At 39.2% G+C, this 18,768-nt stretch overlaps 1 protein-coding gene across 2 annotated transcripts in view; it reads left to right on the top strand.

Annotated features, from left to right (window-relative positions):
• The window catches only part of DNAH11 (dynein axonemal heavy chain 11), a 371,336-nt gene that overhangs the window by 123,659 nt on the left and 228,909 nt on the right, over positions 1 to 18,768 (top strand). For both annotated transcript variants that reach the window (XM_070369750.1, XM_070369751.1), the window contains exons 31-33: positions 12,980 to 13,111; positions 14,908 to 15,068; positions 18,605 to 18,761. In XM_070369750.1, coding sequence (XP_070225851.1) covers positions 12,980 to 13,111; positions 14,908 to 15,068; positions 18,605 to 18,761 — 450 coding nt within the window. The remainder of the gene's footprint in view (positions 1 to 12,979; positions 13,112 to 14,907; positions 15,069 to 18,604; positions 18,762 to 18,768) is intronic.

Below are 18,768 nucleotides of genomic sequence, written 5' to 3'. Positions count from 1 at the left end.
AAGACAGAAATATAGATCAATGGAACAAAATAGAAAGCCCAGAGATAAATCCACGCACATATGGACACCTTATCTTTGACAAAGGAGGCAAGAATATACAGTGGATTAAAGACAATCTCTTTAACAAGTGGTGCTGGGAAATCTGGTCAACCACTTGTAAAAGAATGAAACTAGAACACTTTCTAACAATATACAAAAATAAACTCAAAATGGATTAAAGATCTCAACATAAGACCAGAAACTATAAAACTCCTAGAGGAGAACATAGGCAAAACACTCTCTGACATACATCACAGCAGGATCCTCTATGACCCACCTCCCAGAATATTGGAAATAAAAGCAAAAATAAACAAATGGGACCTAATTAAACTTAAAAGCTTCTGCACATCAAAGGAAACTATTAGCAAGGTGAAAAGACAGCCTTCAGAAATGGGAGAAAATAATAGCAAATGAAGCAACCGACAAACAACTAATCTCAAAAATATACAAGCAACTCCTACAGCTCAACTCCAGAAAAATAAATGACCCAATCAAAAAATGGGCCAAAGATCTAAATAGACATTTCTCCAAAGAAGACATACAGATGGCTAACAAACACTTGAAAAGATGTTCAACATCACTCTTTATCAGAGAAATGCAAATCAAAACCACTATGAGGTACCATTTCACACCAGTCAGAATGGCTGCGATCCAAAAGTCTACAAATAATAAATGCTGGAGAGGGTGTGGAGAAAAGGGAACCCTCTTACACTGTTGGTGGGAATGCAAATTAGTACAGCCACTATGGAGAACAGTGTGGAGATTCCTAAAAAAAAACTGGAAATAGAACTGCCTTATGATCCAGCAATCCCACTGCTGGGCATACACACTGAGGAAACCAGAAGGAAAGAGACACGTGTACCCCAATGTTCATCAAAGCACTGTTTATAATAGCCAGGACATGAAGCAACCTAGATGTCCATCAGCAGATGAATGGATAAGAAAGCTGTGGTACATATACACAATGGAGTATTACTCAGCCATTAAAAAGAATACATTTGAATCAGTTCTAATGAGGTGGATGAAACTGGAGACTATTATACAGAGTGAAGTAAGCCAGAAGGAAAAACATAAATACAGTATACTAACGCATGTATATGGAATTTAGAAAGATGGTAACGATAACCCTGTGTGCGAGACAGCAAAAGAGACACTGATGTATAGAACAGTCTTATGGACTCTGTGGGAGAGGGTGGGAAGATTTGGGAGAATGTCATTGAAACATGTGAAATGTCATGTATGAAAAGATGCCAGTCCAGGTTCAGTGCGATGCTGGATGCTTGGGGCTGGTGCGCTGGGAAGGCCCAGGGGATGGTATGGGGAGGTTGGGAGGGAGGAGGGTTCAGGATGGGGAGCATGTGATTTTTTTTAAAATAAAAAAAAAAAAAAAAAAGAAAGAAAATATTAATTACTAGTGTACTGGTACATTGCCTAGGATACTTTTAATAAGACTCATAGTAAGGAATATAAAGCTTTTCTTATTAACCATTCACCCTTCCTGACCTTAAATATTCTGAAATATTATGTGTATAGAAAGAGACTCTCATTTTTCTACTTAAGGTCAGTTTTTAGTCTCATTTTTAATCACTTAGAAATTCTTTTAAAAACAACTGGATGCTGTGTTGATAGTGTTCTTATCTTGTCCCAACCCTTTGACTCAAAGAAGAAGGCTGCAGCTACCCACTGTGTATTGGACGTGTTAATTTTGTTTGTTTTTGTCTTTATAGAAAAGTGTGATCTGATAGGCTCATGCTTCCCAATATAGCAGGAACCTACCAGATGATGAGTAGAGCACATATTTTCTACCGCCCCTCTCATCTGTTAAAATTTTTCTACAGACAATTTACTGACCTAGTAGGCTTTTATTCAGTGATTCATCAATCAGGCAGCATTCAATCTGCAGATGGAAAGAAGCTATAGAAAGAGCTATAGAAAATGAGAGACTTTTGTAAACCAAAGTGAGCAGGAGCAAGGGAGGAAATTATGCTGGGCATTTACTGATTGTTTAAAGCAGGGTGACTTTGAGAGTAAGGAGCAAAGGGAGGCCTAAGACCCTGGTCAGGTAATGTGTGCTGAACAGGCAGGTACTGATTGGTTGACCTAATCCTTCCTTTTCTGGGAAAGTCCAGTGTAGAAACAGTTAAGTTTTAGGTTGCTGACATGGGGCTTTAGTATGAGCAACTCCATCTTGGGCCCAGCCTGGTTACTTTTAACACATGAAAACTTACATTGAAAGACAAAGTATACAAAATAAAATCATACTGCAACTGGAAAAACTAGACCAGATAATTTGAGGAATGCCTAGAAGTTGACAACAGATGGAATCAAACTGATAGATAACTAAGAGGGACATATGTATACCTGTGGCTGATTCATGTTAATATATCACAAAGGCCAATGCAGTATTGTACAGCAATTATCCTCCAATTAAAAAAAATAATTTTTTTAAATAATTTTTTAAAAAGCTATTGCCATGATAAGCCTATTTTATTCCAATGAAATTCCAGAGGAATTACAAACTGAAATTCAATAAAGGGAAAAAGCATGGGGCTTGTGGTCAGGGAAAAGTACTGAATGTCTAAGAGATAGACATTTGGAACCAGTCTTCCTCTTGTACATCCTGAGAGATTATCAGTGAAAGTGTTTGTCCTGAGGATAAAGCCCTGAGAAATACTTCATAAACGAAGTGAGACGTTTATTGAGGACTTCTGCCATGACTGTGTCTTGACTGTAGATTTTGGGTTGGGCAACTTTTTCTGTGCAGGATGGAATAGTAAATATTTTAGTCTTTATGGGCTTTTTAATCTCTTTCACACCCACTTCTCTCTGCTGTTATAGTGGGAATGAAGACATAGACAATTTTTAAGTGAATGGACAAGACTCAGTTCCAATCGAACGTTATTTATAAAAATAGGTGGTGGGCCATATTTGGCTCATTACCTGTAGTTCACCAACTGTGATTCTAGAGAAAGAAGCAGAACAGATCCTGAAGTAACTCAAGATCCCCACAGTGACAGATGGAGGTAACAGAAAAATGTTACCCATGGAACCCTTGAGTCCAGTCTGACTGATTAACTTAAGAGTTGCTTCTTTGAACAGATCAAACACTGACAAAGATCTGCAGTTCAGAGGAAAAAGCAAACACAACAAAGAGGTGGAAAGAAGCATTCCCCTGTAAGAAGGATTCTTAGAAGACAGGACAGCACTCCATGTGATTTTATAATAATATATAAGTTGAAAATTAAATGGATGATTTTCTATGAACACTGTTTCTTAGATTGATTCAAAGTGAGATATAAAGCTTGAGTAGACCAGTAACCACAGAAATAATTGAAATGGTAATCAAGTTTAAAATTTATATATATATATATATATATCTATCTATCTTATAAACAGAGTACTGTTCCAATGGTTCTGTCAGACATTTTAAAAACAGATTAATACCATGTTATATCAACTGTTCTGGAATATAGAAAAAGATGCAAAGAGTTTTTTTACTCATTTTATAAACTTGTAATAAACTTGGCAGTGATGAAGTACAACAGAAAGTTCTGTTGGCCAGTCTCTCAAATCAGCACCCCTCCCTTTTTGGTCTGTGTTTTCCATTTAGCGCTGTAGGGAGACAGTCCTGTGGGTCTCACATTTTATCCATCTTGTGAGCAGAGGGATTGACTGCCTTCATTCTAGACTGTCTTGACAAACATACTTGTATAGCAGACGTTGCTGTAGAGAATGGTTACAGGATTTGTTTTGAGCAGAGGTCCTTGGGCAGGACATGGATGGACTAACTACTCATTTAATTAACGGTATACTTTGTGAGTAGAATGTTTTAATTCTGATATAGTTTAGTATATCAAGTTTTTACTTTATGATCAATTTTCTTTATGTCACATACAGAAAGTTCTTGCCTTTCTGAAAGTCATAAAAATATTTTCCTGTTTTCCTTCTAGGTGCTGTATAGTTCTGGTTTTTCATTTAGATCTGTGATCCATACATCTCTTCTTTTTCTGTTGAGTTAACTTTGTGCCTTGGTAAAAAGTCAAATGGTTATTTATAAGGGGGCTTATTTCCAGATTCTTCTGTTCCATGGATCTATTTGTCTCTCTATACCACATCCAGTGTTAATTACTGTGGCTTTATATCACCTGGAAATCATGTTATATGTACTCTCCAATTGTATTACTTTTTGTCAAAATTATTTAGGCTCTTCTAAGTTCTTTTCATTTCTTCCTCTTTTTTTGATGCCTCTGTGTGGCTTGTGGTATTTTAGTTCCCTGTGTGAGTGCTCAGTTACTCAGTCGTGTCCAACTCTTTGCGACCCCTTGGCCTGGGATTAAATCCACACCCTTGGCAGTGAAAGTGCAGGGTCCTAACCAATGAACCACCAGGGACACTGGGTCACCAGGAGTCTTTTTTTTTTTTTTTTTTTTTTCATTTCCAAATAAATTTTTCCATCATATTGTTTGTTTTAAAAAGCTTCATTAATCATTTAGTCTAATTAAATTTTAACTGGGATGACACTGAATATAAAAATACTGGAAGGATGAATATCTCAGCAATGATGATTTTTAAAATCCAAGAACATGTTATGTCTCTTGATGTGGATCTTCTTTACTGTTTCTGAGCAATGTTTTCTGAACAATGCTGTGCTGAGTTGCTTCAGTTGTGCCTGACTCTAAACATGTGAATTAATTTTTAAATTTTATTTTCTAATGTTTGTAGCTGGTGTATAGAAATATATTGACATTTTAACATTCACCTTGTGTCTTGAGACTTTTCCAAATTTGTTTACTAGTTTTAGCATGATTTTCTTTTTAATATCGTTTCATAGGCTTTCTATGTGCATGAATATACCGTCTATAAGTAATGGAAGGTTTACTTCTCGTCTTCCATTCTTTTTGTCCTTTATTCCCTTTTCTCAAGTTACTGAATTAAGCTAGGACTTCGAGTGCAGTGTTGAATAGAAGTAATGAGGACAGACGATCCTGGCCTCTTCCCAGTCTTAGGGAAGAACAGTGTCTTAAGTGTAATAGTAGTACTAGATTTTTGTAGACAATCTTTCTCAATTAGAGTAAGATACCTTCCATTACATACCAAGACTTTTATCTTGAAGAGATACTGAAGTTTGTCAAATCTTCTAAGATACTCTCTTGAGGTTTGTCTCTTTTATTCTGTTACTATGGTGAGTTTTTGAACACAAAGGCAGCTCCAGTGGTTTATGATGTATTACCATTTATCGATGTGTATGTATTTTTTGCTGGATTCTATTTGCTAATATTTTGTCCAGGAATTCTGCATTTATGTTCATAAGGGACATTTATCTGTAATTTTCTATTAAAATATCTTTGCCAGTTTGGGGATCAGGATTATGTTCCTTAAAAGGAAGTGAAAAAGTATTGTATTCTCATGTATCATTTGGTGACAGGCAGTGTATGATAGAAATCTCTGGTGATGCTCTCTGGGCCTGGCATTTTGCTTTGTGAAACATCTTTCACTTATACATTGATTTCTTTCATATACATGCTGTTGTGTAGCTTTTTTGTTTGTTTTTTTCTTGTGTCGGCTTTGGGAATTTGTGTTTTTTCAAGGTATTAACCCATTTTTAATCTCTGTCCAGATCTGGCAGATTACAGCCGTCTGACCACATTTGGCCTGCTGTGTATATGTTTGGGTGCTTTCACCCGGCACTGGTCTTGTAAGTGGTGGTGTTCAGTAGAGACCATGTAGCCCTCAAAGCCTGAAACGTTTTCTGTCTGGCCCTTTGCTGAAGAAGGTTCATCCACCCAGAGCTAAGTTTTCAGACTTAACTGATGTGAGTAGGTCGTCCTTTACCACCGTTATCCTTAGCATATCTGGAGGGTCTGGCTTTGTGCCTCTCTTTCACTCCTGGCTGGTAATTTGTGTTTTCTCTCCTTTGTTTGTAATCAGACTTTCTATATGTTTATCAATCTTATTTAAGTTTTCAAAAAACCTGATCTTTGTTGATTTTCTCTATTGTTTGTTTTGTATTTCACTGATTTCTGCTTTATCTTGATGACTTCCTTTCATCTACTTTGAGTGTAATTTGCTCCTCTTTTTCAAGTATCTTAAGGTGGGAGTTTATTTTAGTGATTTTTACATCTTTTTCTTTTCCTATAAAGCATCTGAAAGGAACTTGAAAACTTAATGAAGATGATCAGAAACTTACAGAGAAAATCATGCTTAATGGTGAAATATTAGCATCATTTTCATTAATGTCAGGAATGGGGTGATTATGCTCACTGTCTCTGACATTCGCTGCTCAGTATTGTGCTGGTTTTCGTGATATGGTTGAAGGAGAAGTAAGAAATGAATAGTGCAAAGGAAGGTGATAAACTGGGATTCCACAGACTTGATAGTGTCAGAAAGTGTGGGACCTACTTTCTCTGGCAGTTTTCTTTGTTCTCAGTAAATGAAAATCCATTTTTTTCTGATACTGCTAAACTTAAAACATTGGTGGGTTTCAAGATTAGAGATCCTTATGGCTATTGTTAAGAGACGCAGAGAGTATCGCTTCTGTGTTTGTCCGGCTGGAGGGAGGTTGGAGGGTTCTGGTAGCTGACTCCCAAAGTGCTATAGTTGTTACCTTATAATGTTCACTTCAACTTGCTGAGCTGAGGACTTACAAGCTCCAGATTTTACCGTTTCTACAGAAGGGCACTTCCAGCTTCTTTGCCACTATGACTTGGGTGTGCCTAAATTGAGAAGTCTTCTATTCCCTTGATGCTGGTAAAATTGCAGTGTTTCTTCTGCTGCTACAAGGAAAATGTTCCTCCTGTGTTGCCTTATGTATTTGTCGGTTGTTAAGTCTCTCAGTCGTTCCAACTCTTTGTGACCCCATGGACTGCAGCATGCCGGGCTTTCCTGTCCTTCATCATCTCCTGGAGTTTGCTCAAACTCATGTCCATTGAGTCAGTGATGCCACCAGGGAAGTCTCGCATAATGTTGACAAGCTGTGTTTTTAATCATCTGTCACTTGGCTGAACTTTTGTAAAAAAAGGAGAGATCAATAATGGAGAGATCACAGGAAGGCTCAGACAAGACAGTGCTTCTGAAAGGACTTGAAATTATAAATGTTCTTAAGAGACATAAACTGTTATTTCTGTTGTTATAATCAACACTTTTTAACCAAATTCTGGTACTGGTGTTAGCCTTGGGACTCTTCAGACTGGGTACCTTTGCCGAGATGGGAAAATATCCAGTGCGCAAGTACCACTCTTCTAACCAACGTGTGAGAAATTTTGCTGAGAAACTTACCTGTGTGTACACTCTTGCTCTTCCTTGTCTCATCTACTCAAAGCACCTACTTTCACCACCTAGTTCCCCAGCGGCCCTGGGGACAAAGCTCTTAAGTAGGCAGACACAGACCTTGCCCTTGTGGAGCCTATAAGCAGGGTATGATGAACACTGAATGTGGCAGTCATGACATAACAATCACCTCTGCTTTTCTTACCATGTACCCTGCTTATTTAACTTCTATGCAGAGTACATCATGAGAAACGCTGGGCTGGAAGAAACACAAGCTGGAATCAAGATTGCTGGGAGAAATATTAGTAACCTCAGATATGCAGATGTCACCACCCTTATGGCAGAAAGTGAAGATGAACTCAAAAGCCTCTTGATGAAAGTGAAAGAGGAGAGTGAAAAAGTTGGCTTCAAGCTCAACGTTCAGAAAATGAAGATCATGGCATCAGTCCCATCACTTCATGGGAAATAGATGGGGAAACAGTGTCAGACTTTATTTTTTTGGGCTCCAAAATCACTGCAGATGGTGATTGCAGCCATGAAATTAAAAGACGCTTACTCCTTGGAAGGAAAGTTATAACCAACCTAGATAAAATATTCAAAAGCAGAGACATTACTTTGCCAACAAAGGTCCGTCTAGTGAAGGCTATGGTTTTTCCTGTGATCATGTATGGATGTGAGAGTTGGACTGTGAAGAAAGCTGAGCACTGAAGAATTCATGCTTTTGAACTGTGGTGTTGGAGAAGACTCTTGAGAGTCCCTTGGACTGCAAGGAGACCCAACCAGTCCATTCTGAAGGAGATCAGCCCTGGGATTTCTTTGGAAGGACTGATGCTGAAGCTGAAACTCCAGTACTTTGGCCACCTCATGGGAAGAGTTGACTCATTGGAAAAGACTCTGATGCTGGGAGGGATTGGGGGCAGGAGGAGAAAGGGACGACAGAGGATAAGATTGCTGGATGGCATCACTGACTCAGTGGACGTGGGTTTGGGTGAACTCTGGGAGTTGGTGATGGACAAGGAGGCCTGGTGTGCTGTGATTCATGGGGTCACAAAGAGTCAGACACAACTGAGCGACTGAACTGAACTACATTTTTTGGATGTAGAATATGAAAAGTAGATTAATGCTATAAGGCTGGATGTCTCCAGTACATGTTTTTATTCCTTTGAACCAGCTATTCATTGTGTTTGATTTTAAGTCTGTCTTGAATGCTTTTTGCATAACCACTGCTTTTCCAACTTGAAAGTGGTGGGTGGATTGGTCTTCTGGAGGCTGGTACAAGGAGTCTATGCAATGTGATCAATAAGAACTGAGACTCTGAAGTCAGACAGTCTGGGTTTGAATTCCCCCCCTGCCCTGTTTGGCAGTTGTGGTCAATATACCCATGAGTCAGTTGTCTTTTACCTGCAAAATGAGAATAATAGAGTGTTGTGAAGATTAAATGAGGTAATATAGACAATAACCCTACTTAGTGCCTGGTGCGTGTGCACTCTGATTTAATGTGAATTGTGCGCACTGTGGGTATTCTTTCCCTGCCTGCCTTCTCTATGCATGCTGTACCTATAGAACCTTCTGCCGTTTAGCTGCACAGCAGTCTCAGGGCAATCTGCACTATTTCATGCTTTCTGGAATGTGGTAATAGTACTAAAGGGAATCTGTTTTTGACAGTAAAGGTTTGACAGCCTTTGGTGATATGATATATTCACTTACAACCAATTCCTTCAGGATAAAACAGTTTGTCATTGACTGTCCTTTGCAAAGCTATAAAGGAAAGAGGTCTGGTATTCCCATCTCTTTCAGAATTTTCCACAGTTGATTGTGATCCACACAGTCAAAGGCTTTGGCATAGTCAATAAAGCAGAAATAGATGTTTTTCTGGAACTCTCTTGCTTTGTCCATGATCCACTGGATGTTGGCAATTTGATCTCTGGTTCCTCTGCCTTTCCTAAAACCAGCTTGAACATCTGGAAGTTCACAGTTCACATATTGCTGAAGCCTGGCTTGGAGAATTTTGAGCATTACTTTACTAGCATGTGAGATGAGTGCAATTGTGCAGTAGTTTGAGCATTCTCTGGCATTGCCTTTCTTTGGGATTAGAATGAAAACGGACCTTTTCCAGTCCTGAGGCCACTGCTGAGTTTTCCAAATTTGCTGGCATATTGAGTGCAGCACTTTCACAGCATCATTTTTCAGGATTTGAAATAGCTCAACTGGAATTCCATCACCTCCACCAGCTTTGTTCATAGTGATGCTTTCTAAGGCCTACTTGACTTCACATTCCAGGATGTCTGGCTCTAGGTCAGTGATTACACCATCATGCTTATCTTGGTCATGAAGATCTTTTTTGTACAGTTCTGTGTATTCTTGCCACCTCTTCTTGATGTCTTCTGCTTCTGTTAGGTCCATACCTTTTCTGTCCTTTATCGAGCCTATCTTTGCATGAAATGTTCCTTTGGTATCTCTCATTTTCTTGAAGAGATCTCTAGTCTTTCCCAGTTTGTTGTTTTCCTCTATTTCTTTGCATTGATCGCTGAAGAAGGCTTTCTTATCTCTTCTTGCTATTCTTTGGAACTCTGCATTCAGGTGCTTATTATCTTTCCTTTTCTCCTTTGCTTTTCGCTTCTCTTCTTTTCACAGCTATTTGTAAGGCCTCCCCAGACAGCCATTTTGCTTTTTTGCATTTCTTTTCCATGGGGATGGTCTTGATCCCTGTCTCCTGTACAATGTCACAAACCTCATTCCATAGTTCATCAGGCACTCTATCTATCAGATCCAGTCCCTTAAATCTATTTATCACTTCCACTGTATAATCATAAGGCATTTGATTTAGGTCATACCTGAATGGTCTAGTGGTTTTTCCTACTTTCTTCAATTTAAGTCTGAATTTGGCAATAAGGAGTTCATGATCTGAGCCACAGTCAGCTCTCGGTCTTGTTTTTGCTGACCGTGTAGAGCTTCTCCATCTTTGGCTGCAAAGAATATAATCAGTCTGATTTCGGTGTTGACCATCTGGTGATGTCCATGTATAGTGTTTTCTCTTGTGTTGTTGGAAGAGGGTGTTTTCTATGACCAGTGCATTCTCTTGGCAAAACTCGATTAGCCTTTGCCCTGCTTCATTCCGTATTCCAAGGCCAAATTTGCCTGTTAAATTCTGAAAGAGATGGAACACCTGACCTGCCTTTTGAGAAACCTATATGCAGGTCAGGAAGCAACAGTTAGAGCTGGACATGGAACAACAGACTGGTTCCAAATAGGGAAAGGAGTACATCAAGGCTATATACTGTCACCCTGCTTATTTAATTTATATGCATAGTACATCATGAGGAATGCTAGGCTGGAAGAAGCACAAGCTGGAATCAAGATTGCTGGGAGAAATATCAATAACCTCAGATATGCAGATGACACCCTCCTTATGACAGAAAGTAAAGAGGAACTAAAAAGCCTCTTGATGAAAGTGAAAGAGGAGAGTAAAAAAGTTGGCCTCAAGCTCAACATTCAGAAAATGAAGATCATGGCATCTGGTCCCATCACTTCTTGGGAAATAGATGGGGAAACAGTGTCAGATTTTATTTTTGGGGGCTCCAAAATCATTGCAGATGGTGATTGCAGCCATGAAATTAAAAGATGCTTACTCCTTGGAAGAAAAGTTATGACCAACGTAGACAGCATATTCAAAAGCAGAGACATTACTTTGCCAACAAATGTCCATCTGGTCAAGGCTATGGTTTTTCCAGTGGTCATGTATGGATGTGAGAGTTGGACTGTGAAGAAAGCTGAGTGCTGAAGAATTGATGCTTTTAAACTGTGATGTTGGAGAAGACTCTTGAGAGTCCCTTGGACTGCAAGGAGACCCAACCAATCCTTTCTGAAGGAGATCAGCCCTGGGATTTCTTTGGAAGGACTGATGCTGAAGCTGAAACTCCAGTACTTTGGCCACCTCATGGGAAGAGTTGACTCATTGGAAAAGACTCTGATGCCGGGAGGATTGGGGCAGGAGGAGAAGGGGACGACAGAGAATGAGATGGCTGGATGGCATCACCGATTCGATGGACATGAGTCTGAGTGAACTCTGGGAGTTGGTGATGGACAGGGAGGCCTGGCATGCTGCGATTCATGGGGTCACAAATTGTCGGACATGACTGAGCAACTGAACTGAACTGAAAGTAAAGGGGACAGTATTGTGTTGTAATGTGCTACCCTGGAATGAGGCAGATTTTTGTTGCTGCTGTTGTTAATAAACCTTGAGTAAGACCAGACTGTTGTATGCAAATAAGCATGCTAGCCAAATGACCACCTAAGATAGTATCCATCAAACCTTTCTGACCATGATTAACATTAAGAAAGTTTATATCAGATCTGATTTACACATATCTGTATACACTCCAGTTTGAAACTGAAATAACACTCATAAAGCAGTTCATGTTCTTACTAATATAATGCAGCATCCTTATTTCTTTATATTCCATGTGATTCCATTCCAGTTCTTTCCATTCTAGGAAGAGAGAGCATTAGTTTGAAATATATTGATCTCAGAAATTGCTGGACCAGACAACTCTTATTTAGGCAAACATAGGGATATGAATGTGGCTTCCATGATGACTCAGATGGTAAAAAGTCTGCCTGCAATGCAGGAGACCTGGGTTCAATCCCTGGGTGGGGAAGATCCCCTGGGCAAGAAAATGGTAACCCACTGCAATACTCTTGCCTGGGAAATCCCATGGACAGAGGAGCCCCAGTGGGCTACAGTCCATGGGGTCACAAAGAATCAGACATGACTGAGTGACTAAACCACCGCCATCAGGGATATGAAAGTGAAAAGTGAAAGTCGCTCAGCCTTGTCCAGCTGTTTGTGACCCTGTGGATTATACAGTCCATGGAATTCTCCAGGCCAGAATACTGGAGTGGTAGCTGTTCCCTTCTCCAGGGGATCTTCCCAACCCAGGGATGCAACCCAGGTCTCCTGCATCGAAGGCAGATTCTTTACTAGCTGAGCCACCAGGGAAGCCAAGAATTCTGGAGTGGATAGCCTATCCCTTCTCCAGTGGATCTTCCCGACCCAGGAATCGAACCAGAGTCTTCTACATTGCAGGTGGATTCTTTACTAGCTGAGCTACCAAGGAAGCACCAGGGGTATGAATAAGATTTAAATGCAGCAGTCTTCAGCCATACATTTGAAAGCTTTTCTCAGTAATCACCCTGTATTCCATGCAAAAACACAAAAAACAGAAAACCAACCAATCAAAAAAGCACTTTGTTTTTAATTCTTACTATACTTTGACAGAAGCTAGCTCAGTTTGACCTTTTAAAATTTTATAGTCATTACTATTCCACTGAAGTCATAAACTAGATTATGGTTACGTGGATAGTCAGGTCACTGCAACCAGGAAACCCTGCTTCTTTGTCTGGCTTTGTCATTTCCTACAGGTTGAGTTGTCTTCTCAGAGTCTTAGCTCAGGAGGTAGGGGGATGGGGGCAGTAGTAATATTTATTCTGTATTAATTAATTAATTAAATCCCTTCCTCCCACTCCACTCCTACCCCTACAGTTGTTGGAGGGCCAGCTGGGACAATGTATTTGAAATAATTTTGTAAACTAAAGGGCTTTTTACAATTATAAAGACTGTTGGGCTATAAAATTCTATATTTGTAACTCTTACCTCTAAAAAAATTCCTTCTAGATTTCTCAGTTGAATACACTGATTGCACTTCTGCTGGGAGAACTTTTACCTGGAGACAGGCAGAAGATCATGACAATTTGTACCATCGATGTCCATGCCAGAGACGTGGTGGCAAAACTTATTTCTCAGAAGGCAAGTTGTAGAGATTTCATGTATTTTTTGCTCTTTACTAAAAGTGGTGTTTTTGTCAAAAATATTTCTGAGAAAGCAATTTTTTTAAGTTGGTATTTTTGATTAGTCCTAAGAAATTGGTTGTACTTACTTTGGATTCATTTTATATGGGTTAACAAATATATTATCCTTAAAAGAGTTACCCCAAGTGATATCCCCAGGGATTTGGCCTCGTAAGGCTCCTCTAATTCAGATCATCCAAAAATTAAGCCAGGATGTGGGACCTCCAAGAAGTCATGTGTTCATTTCCCTGCTTTATGTCTTCTCTACACCTAAGCATCTTGCCCATTGCCCTGTGGTGACCACCTCTGTGGCTTATCCCGTCAATAGCAGTAAGATTGTGGGCCACCTCAATCATCTCTGTGTGCCTTTGATTAGTTTCTTTTTGAAGAAAGAGAAATGTTGGCCACCCCTTGTCTTTTCCATTCCAGGCTAAATTACTTGAAAAAAAAAAAAAAATAGTAGTTACTTTCTATTCCTTTCAATGCATTGTTTACCTTCTTTCCTTATCTCTTTAAAAAGTTCATGTATCTCTTTGATACCCCCAGTGTTTAATGTGGAAGGAGAATTACTCATCCTTTTTTCAAAATATACTCCTACTTAAAATGTCAGAAGTACGATCGTCTAGTGAACAAAACTGACATACCATGCCCATAAAACTGCTTTTTCCAAATCTCTCTTTTCTTTTTTTTGTTTTTTTTGAGGGTGGTAATTACCTTCATGGTTTGAGGGTATGCTTATATTGTGACATATTTTCTGTTGTTTTTCTAGTTCATTCTCAATTTATTAAAATCAAAGCGAATTTTAATTCTCTCCACAAAGTGCAAGCAAATGCTTCCTCGTGTGAACATAAAAAGAAACAGTTCTTGATCCAGGCTCAGGACACTTACTGAATAATGTTGTTTAAATCCTAATCTAAAATTTATCCTTGCAAAATACTCTTACCATGTGTTCTCATTTTGATGATGAGCCATTGATATGACCTTGCATATTTTATCATTTTTTTAATCAGTGATGGTTTGCTTGCAGCAACAGTTTTAATTTAAAATATGTTCTTTATTTTGTACTTAAAGAGATAAAGACTTTGTCTAATTCCTGCTCATTTGGTGTGCCTAAATATGCAATGTGGAGACTCAGATAGACATAGACAATGAGCAGATAATACTTTTGGTAACTTCAAGTGATTCCTAGGAAATCCTTGGGTCACATTGGATCTGGAAAGAGACTGGAATTATTTTTCAAACTAGGAAATAATGGATAGAATTGAGTAAAATAAGAAATAATGGCAATGAAAAAATACTGTTGTTTGACCTAATGAAAAATGGAGTGGAAATCTGTAATAAAAGCAAAACAATTTTAGAATGGACTTGGTTGAAAGTGTAGTTTGTTTATACGTCTGACATGCTGAAATAATGGATTATGTGCTTTTTCCATCTGATTCCACTGATATGAATATAAAGTCACAAAAGTGATCCAATCCTCTAGGGTGATTCACAAAAGAGGAAAAAGCATTGCATCAAGAAATTGGTGTTGTTGTACAGTAATAGCCTTCTTAAAACGACTTTTACTACACACATATTTCTGATTAAGTATTCAACCATTTACACGCAATTACAGTTTGCAGGAGCATGCAAGAGATTTCCCTTTTGTGAGATTTTTTAGGAGTAAAATGTGACTCAACAGAGTTAATTAATGGATTACATTTGTGGCCTTAAAACTTTCAGTGTTCGTGTGTATTGATCAGATGACGTTTTCAGGTCGTCACTCCCGAGGCTTTTGCTTGGCTCTCTCAGCTTCGTCACCGGTGGGAGGACACCCAGAAACATTGTCTCGTAAATATCTGCGATGCCCAGTTCCAGTACTTCTATGAATATTTAGGAAACAGCCCTCGACTTGTGATCACTCCTCTGACTGACAGGTAACAATGATAAGTTGAAGTCAGATGGGAAAAGCCGAGTCAAAAGAAGTCCCCTAGCATGGGTAAGATGTCTCAAAATAATTATTTTCGATGGCTGAAAATAAAGGGTTGCAGGAAAATGTGGAACAAATAGGGAAACTCTATGAAAGCAGTATGGAAATGTACTAACTGAGTGGCACAGTGTATGTTGGTGTTAGAGACAAGAGAACCAAATTAGAAAAGCATAATGACAGGTACTGTGTGGTAGAAACATGAAACCACAGGCCATTAATATGGCTCAAGGCAGCGTCTTTGATCTCAGAGTCCATTCTCTCTGGTTATTTATGGCTGACACCCTGATATCAGGATTTCTAACCATTTCTCCCGCCACATCCTTTTGTTGAAAGTGTAAAAAGAAGAATTGCCTATGGTAAGTTCATTTCTGAAGGTTACATATAGTGAAGGAAGAAAAGAGGGAGAACAGGAATGGTTCAGCAGATACAGTACTTCTGAAGCACTGTGCTGAGGACCGTCCCAGGATCAAGCAGGCAGGATTCCTGCTCTTACAAAGCGCACTGTCTAGGGGAGTGTGGCTCGTGAGTGGCTGGGAACAGAGAGGAATGGTAAACAGATGAACAGAGCTGTGTTAGGGGGTAATACTTGCTGTTCACTCGCTAAGTCGTGTCTAACTCCTCGCGACCCCATGGACTGCAGCATGCCAGGACTCCCTGTCCCTCACCATTTCCCAGAGTTCACCCAAGTTCATGTCCATTGAATCAGTGATGCCATCCGACCATCCCATCCTCTGCTGCCCTTTTCTCCTTTTGTCCTCAATCTTTCCCAGCATCAGGGTCTTTTCAAATGAGTCGGTTGTCCATATGCTATGACAAAAATAGTACAGGGTGATATGTTAGAAAGTCTCTTGAAGGAAGAGCCTGCTATAGATTGTGAGAGGACAGTGGAGCCAAGACTCAAATGATAACAGGGAACCAGCGAGGCAGACATCCGGGGCCAGATAGTTACAGGTAAAGACAAGTACAAAGTTTCTAAGATGGAAAGGCGCTTGGCTGCTTCACGGGATAGATACAGAGCCCAGTGTGGCTCAAGAGTATCAAAGGAGCAAGTGGTTCTTAAAAGTTCATTGCCTCCTGACTCCAGGGTAATAGATACACACAGTCAGAATGTTGTAGAGATAAGGATATGTCACCTTGACCTGAAATTCTTTGTTAGTATTCCAACCTGTGCTAAATTATTTGATGGGAGAAAGCATATTTAGTCTTTGTCATTAATGAAAGAGAAATCAGACCTCAAGATCATACTCATGTTCCCAAGTACCCAGTTATCACCATGCCGCATACGTTACTGGGAATGAAAGTGCAAACAGCTTCAAGTCTGTCTGTCGACCTGGGGTCATAATGGTGCCCTGGGAGATTGGTGAAATTCCCTCATTAGCTTTGGGATTGTTCTTAAACGTATTAATCTACTTGTGACTATGTCATTGATAAATCATAAGGCTTCTGTAATTGTTTCTCTAATTCAGTTCTCTTTAACTTGCCTCTCACTAAAGTCAGTGTTCACTATCTAGTTAATTTACGTACTGCTTTCAGCGTGAGAAATTAAAATTTGTAGCCTGACAAAATCACTTGTATCGTCAAAACTGCAAATGCCTAGAATCTGCTGTATCCGTGCCATTGTTAATAGAGAAGGATACAGGGTACAGGACAAAAGGGAAGAGGCGTTTTAAAGTCTATCAATAGTGAGGACCAATAGCATATTAACTTTCCAATTTGAAAATCACTGTAAGGTTTATTTGGAAGTAAAAAGGAAGATTAATATTCCTTTTATAGAGTCAATAGGGCTGTATAAGATGTTCACAGTATGTTCATTTCTCTCCCATTTCATTCTCAGGATTATTTACTAATAGTTTACATTAACACAAAGATACCTTGCAAATACTGCCATTATGTCCTGTTTGGTGTTGACCTTCCCTTGGTGTGGTAGGCTGGAAAAATATCATCTCCTCCCCTATGTGGGCGGGTTCAGAGACCCAGGTCACCCAGTTTGTAACTGAGAGACTTGGGCTGGAACACAGGTGTTTCCTGGGGTGCAGGCTAAGCTGCTGTTACAGAAAGACCCGGAATATAAGGGCTTCAATAGCATGGAAGCTGGGGTCTCAGTTGGGTGACATTCCCAAGGAGTGTGGTTCAGCAGTATTGGCTTCCGGGTGGCCAACATGCTACACATGGCTTGAACACTTACTTCATTTTGTGGAAAAGGGGAAAAACATCTCAAAGGAGGCATCCTAGGGCGTGTATGCTCATTTCGGTGCATTTCACACTGGTTGGAGCTTGGTCACTTGGCTGCTCCTGGCTGGAAGGCAGGGAGAAAATGTAGTCTGTAGCATATAGGTGGTCGTAGATCCAGTGGAACTAGGAACCACAGGGAAAGATTGCTAGGGCATAGTCTGCACTAGAAAAAGTGCTGTAATTCCTAGGCCAGGGATCTTTCAATTCCATATTCATTGTAAGATGCTCTGAAATGTGATGGCTGTAAAAAATAGAAACTCTTGCAATTTCCATAGGTAATTACTTCAATTTGCATAGTACTTTGAATTTTTAAGGCATTCACCTTTGGCTTTCTTAGCCGTCCATTGCTTTCACCACTTGGCCACCTCATTGAGTTGGCTTTCTTAATATAACGCTATAATAAACCTCATTTTATGGAGGAAAAAACTGAGGCAGGTTGATGTCAGAAATGCAGTTTAAGGTTAACATTTGATGGATGGCAGAGTAGACACTGGTCCTGGGTACCCCCACTAGATCCCCTGTCTGTACTAAAATTAAGATAATTCATGAATCTGCAGAAACCCCACGTTAGGTCCTGGCCAGGTATTCGTTTTCCTTCTTTTACAAGTGTTAAATTCTGTCTTAGCATATTTTTCCTTAGGCTAAGAATCTGAATCTTTCCTGCAAAAATAAGTATTATCATAGTCTAAACACACATAACAACACATTTGAAATGAATTCCTGAATACATTTTTAATGTAATAAATTACCTGTGTCATATTTGCTTTGTGTAGTGAAATAGGTATATATTATCTGCGTACTTTATATTTATATATATTTGTACATCTCATCTCTTAATGTATTTATTAAAATATGAAGTGTTTAATTCATCATCCAAGATTCCTATTTTTCTTATATAAACAATATTTTGAAATGTTGTCTGCCATATTAATAGTATGTTTACCTAGAAATATCAGAAATTCAAGAGCATTACAAATTAAGTGTCATTTGTATTCAAATACACAGCTTTTTGGAAATGAGATAAAGCAATGCCTTCTTCTCTACTATTTTTAAACAGCCAACCTGAAATTAAATTTGATACAATATTATTCTGACTTTTACCATGAACAAATCAGAGGTATGTCAACATGTTGTATTACAGCTACATTCTGGACCATAGCTTCTTAAACTTACAAAAATATTGGATTGTCCTTCACTTTTTCTAGGAATCTCATATAAAATTGTAATACTTGTGTTTTCTTTTGCTTAAAGGTGTTACATTACTTTGACTCAGTCCCTTCATCTCACCATGAGCGGGGCTCCAGCTGGCCCGGCTGGAACAGGAAAAACAGAAACCACCAAAGACCTTGGCCGTGCCCTTGGCATGATGGTTTATGTATTCAACTGTTCAGAGCAAATGGACTACAAGGTAAGTT

Source organism: Bos mutus, chromosome 4 (assembly GCF_027580195.1).
Source record: "Bos mutus isolate GX-2022 chromosome 4, NWIPB_WYAK_1.1, whole genome shotgun sequence".
In the NCBI taxonomy this organism is placed as follows: domain Eukaryota; kingdom Metazoa; phylum Chordata; class Mammalia; order Artiodactyla; family Bovidae; genus Bos; species Bos mutus.
This window is presented reverse-complemented; position numbering and strand designations above follow the sequence as displayed.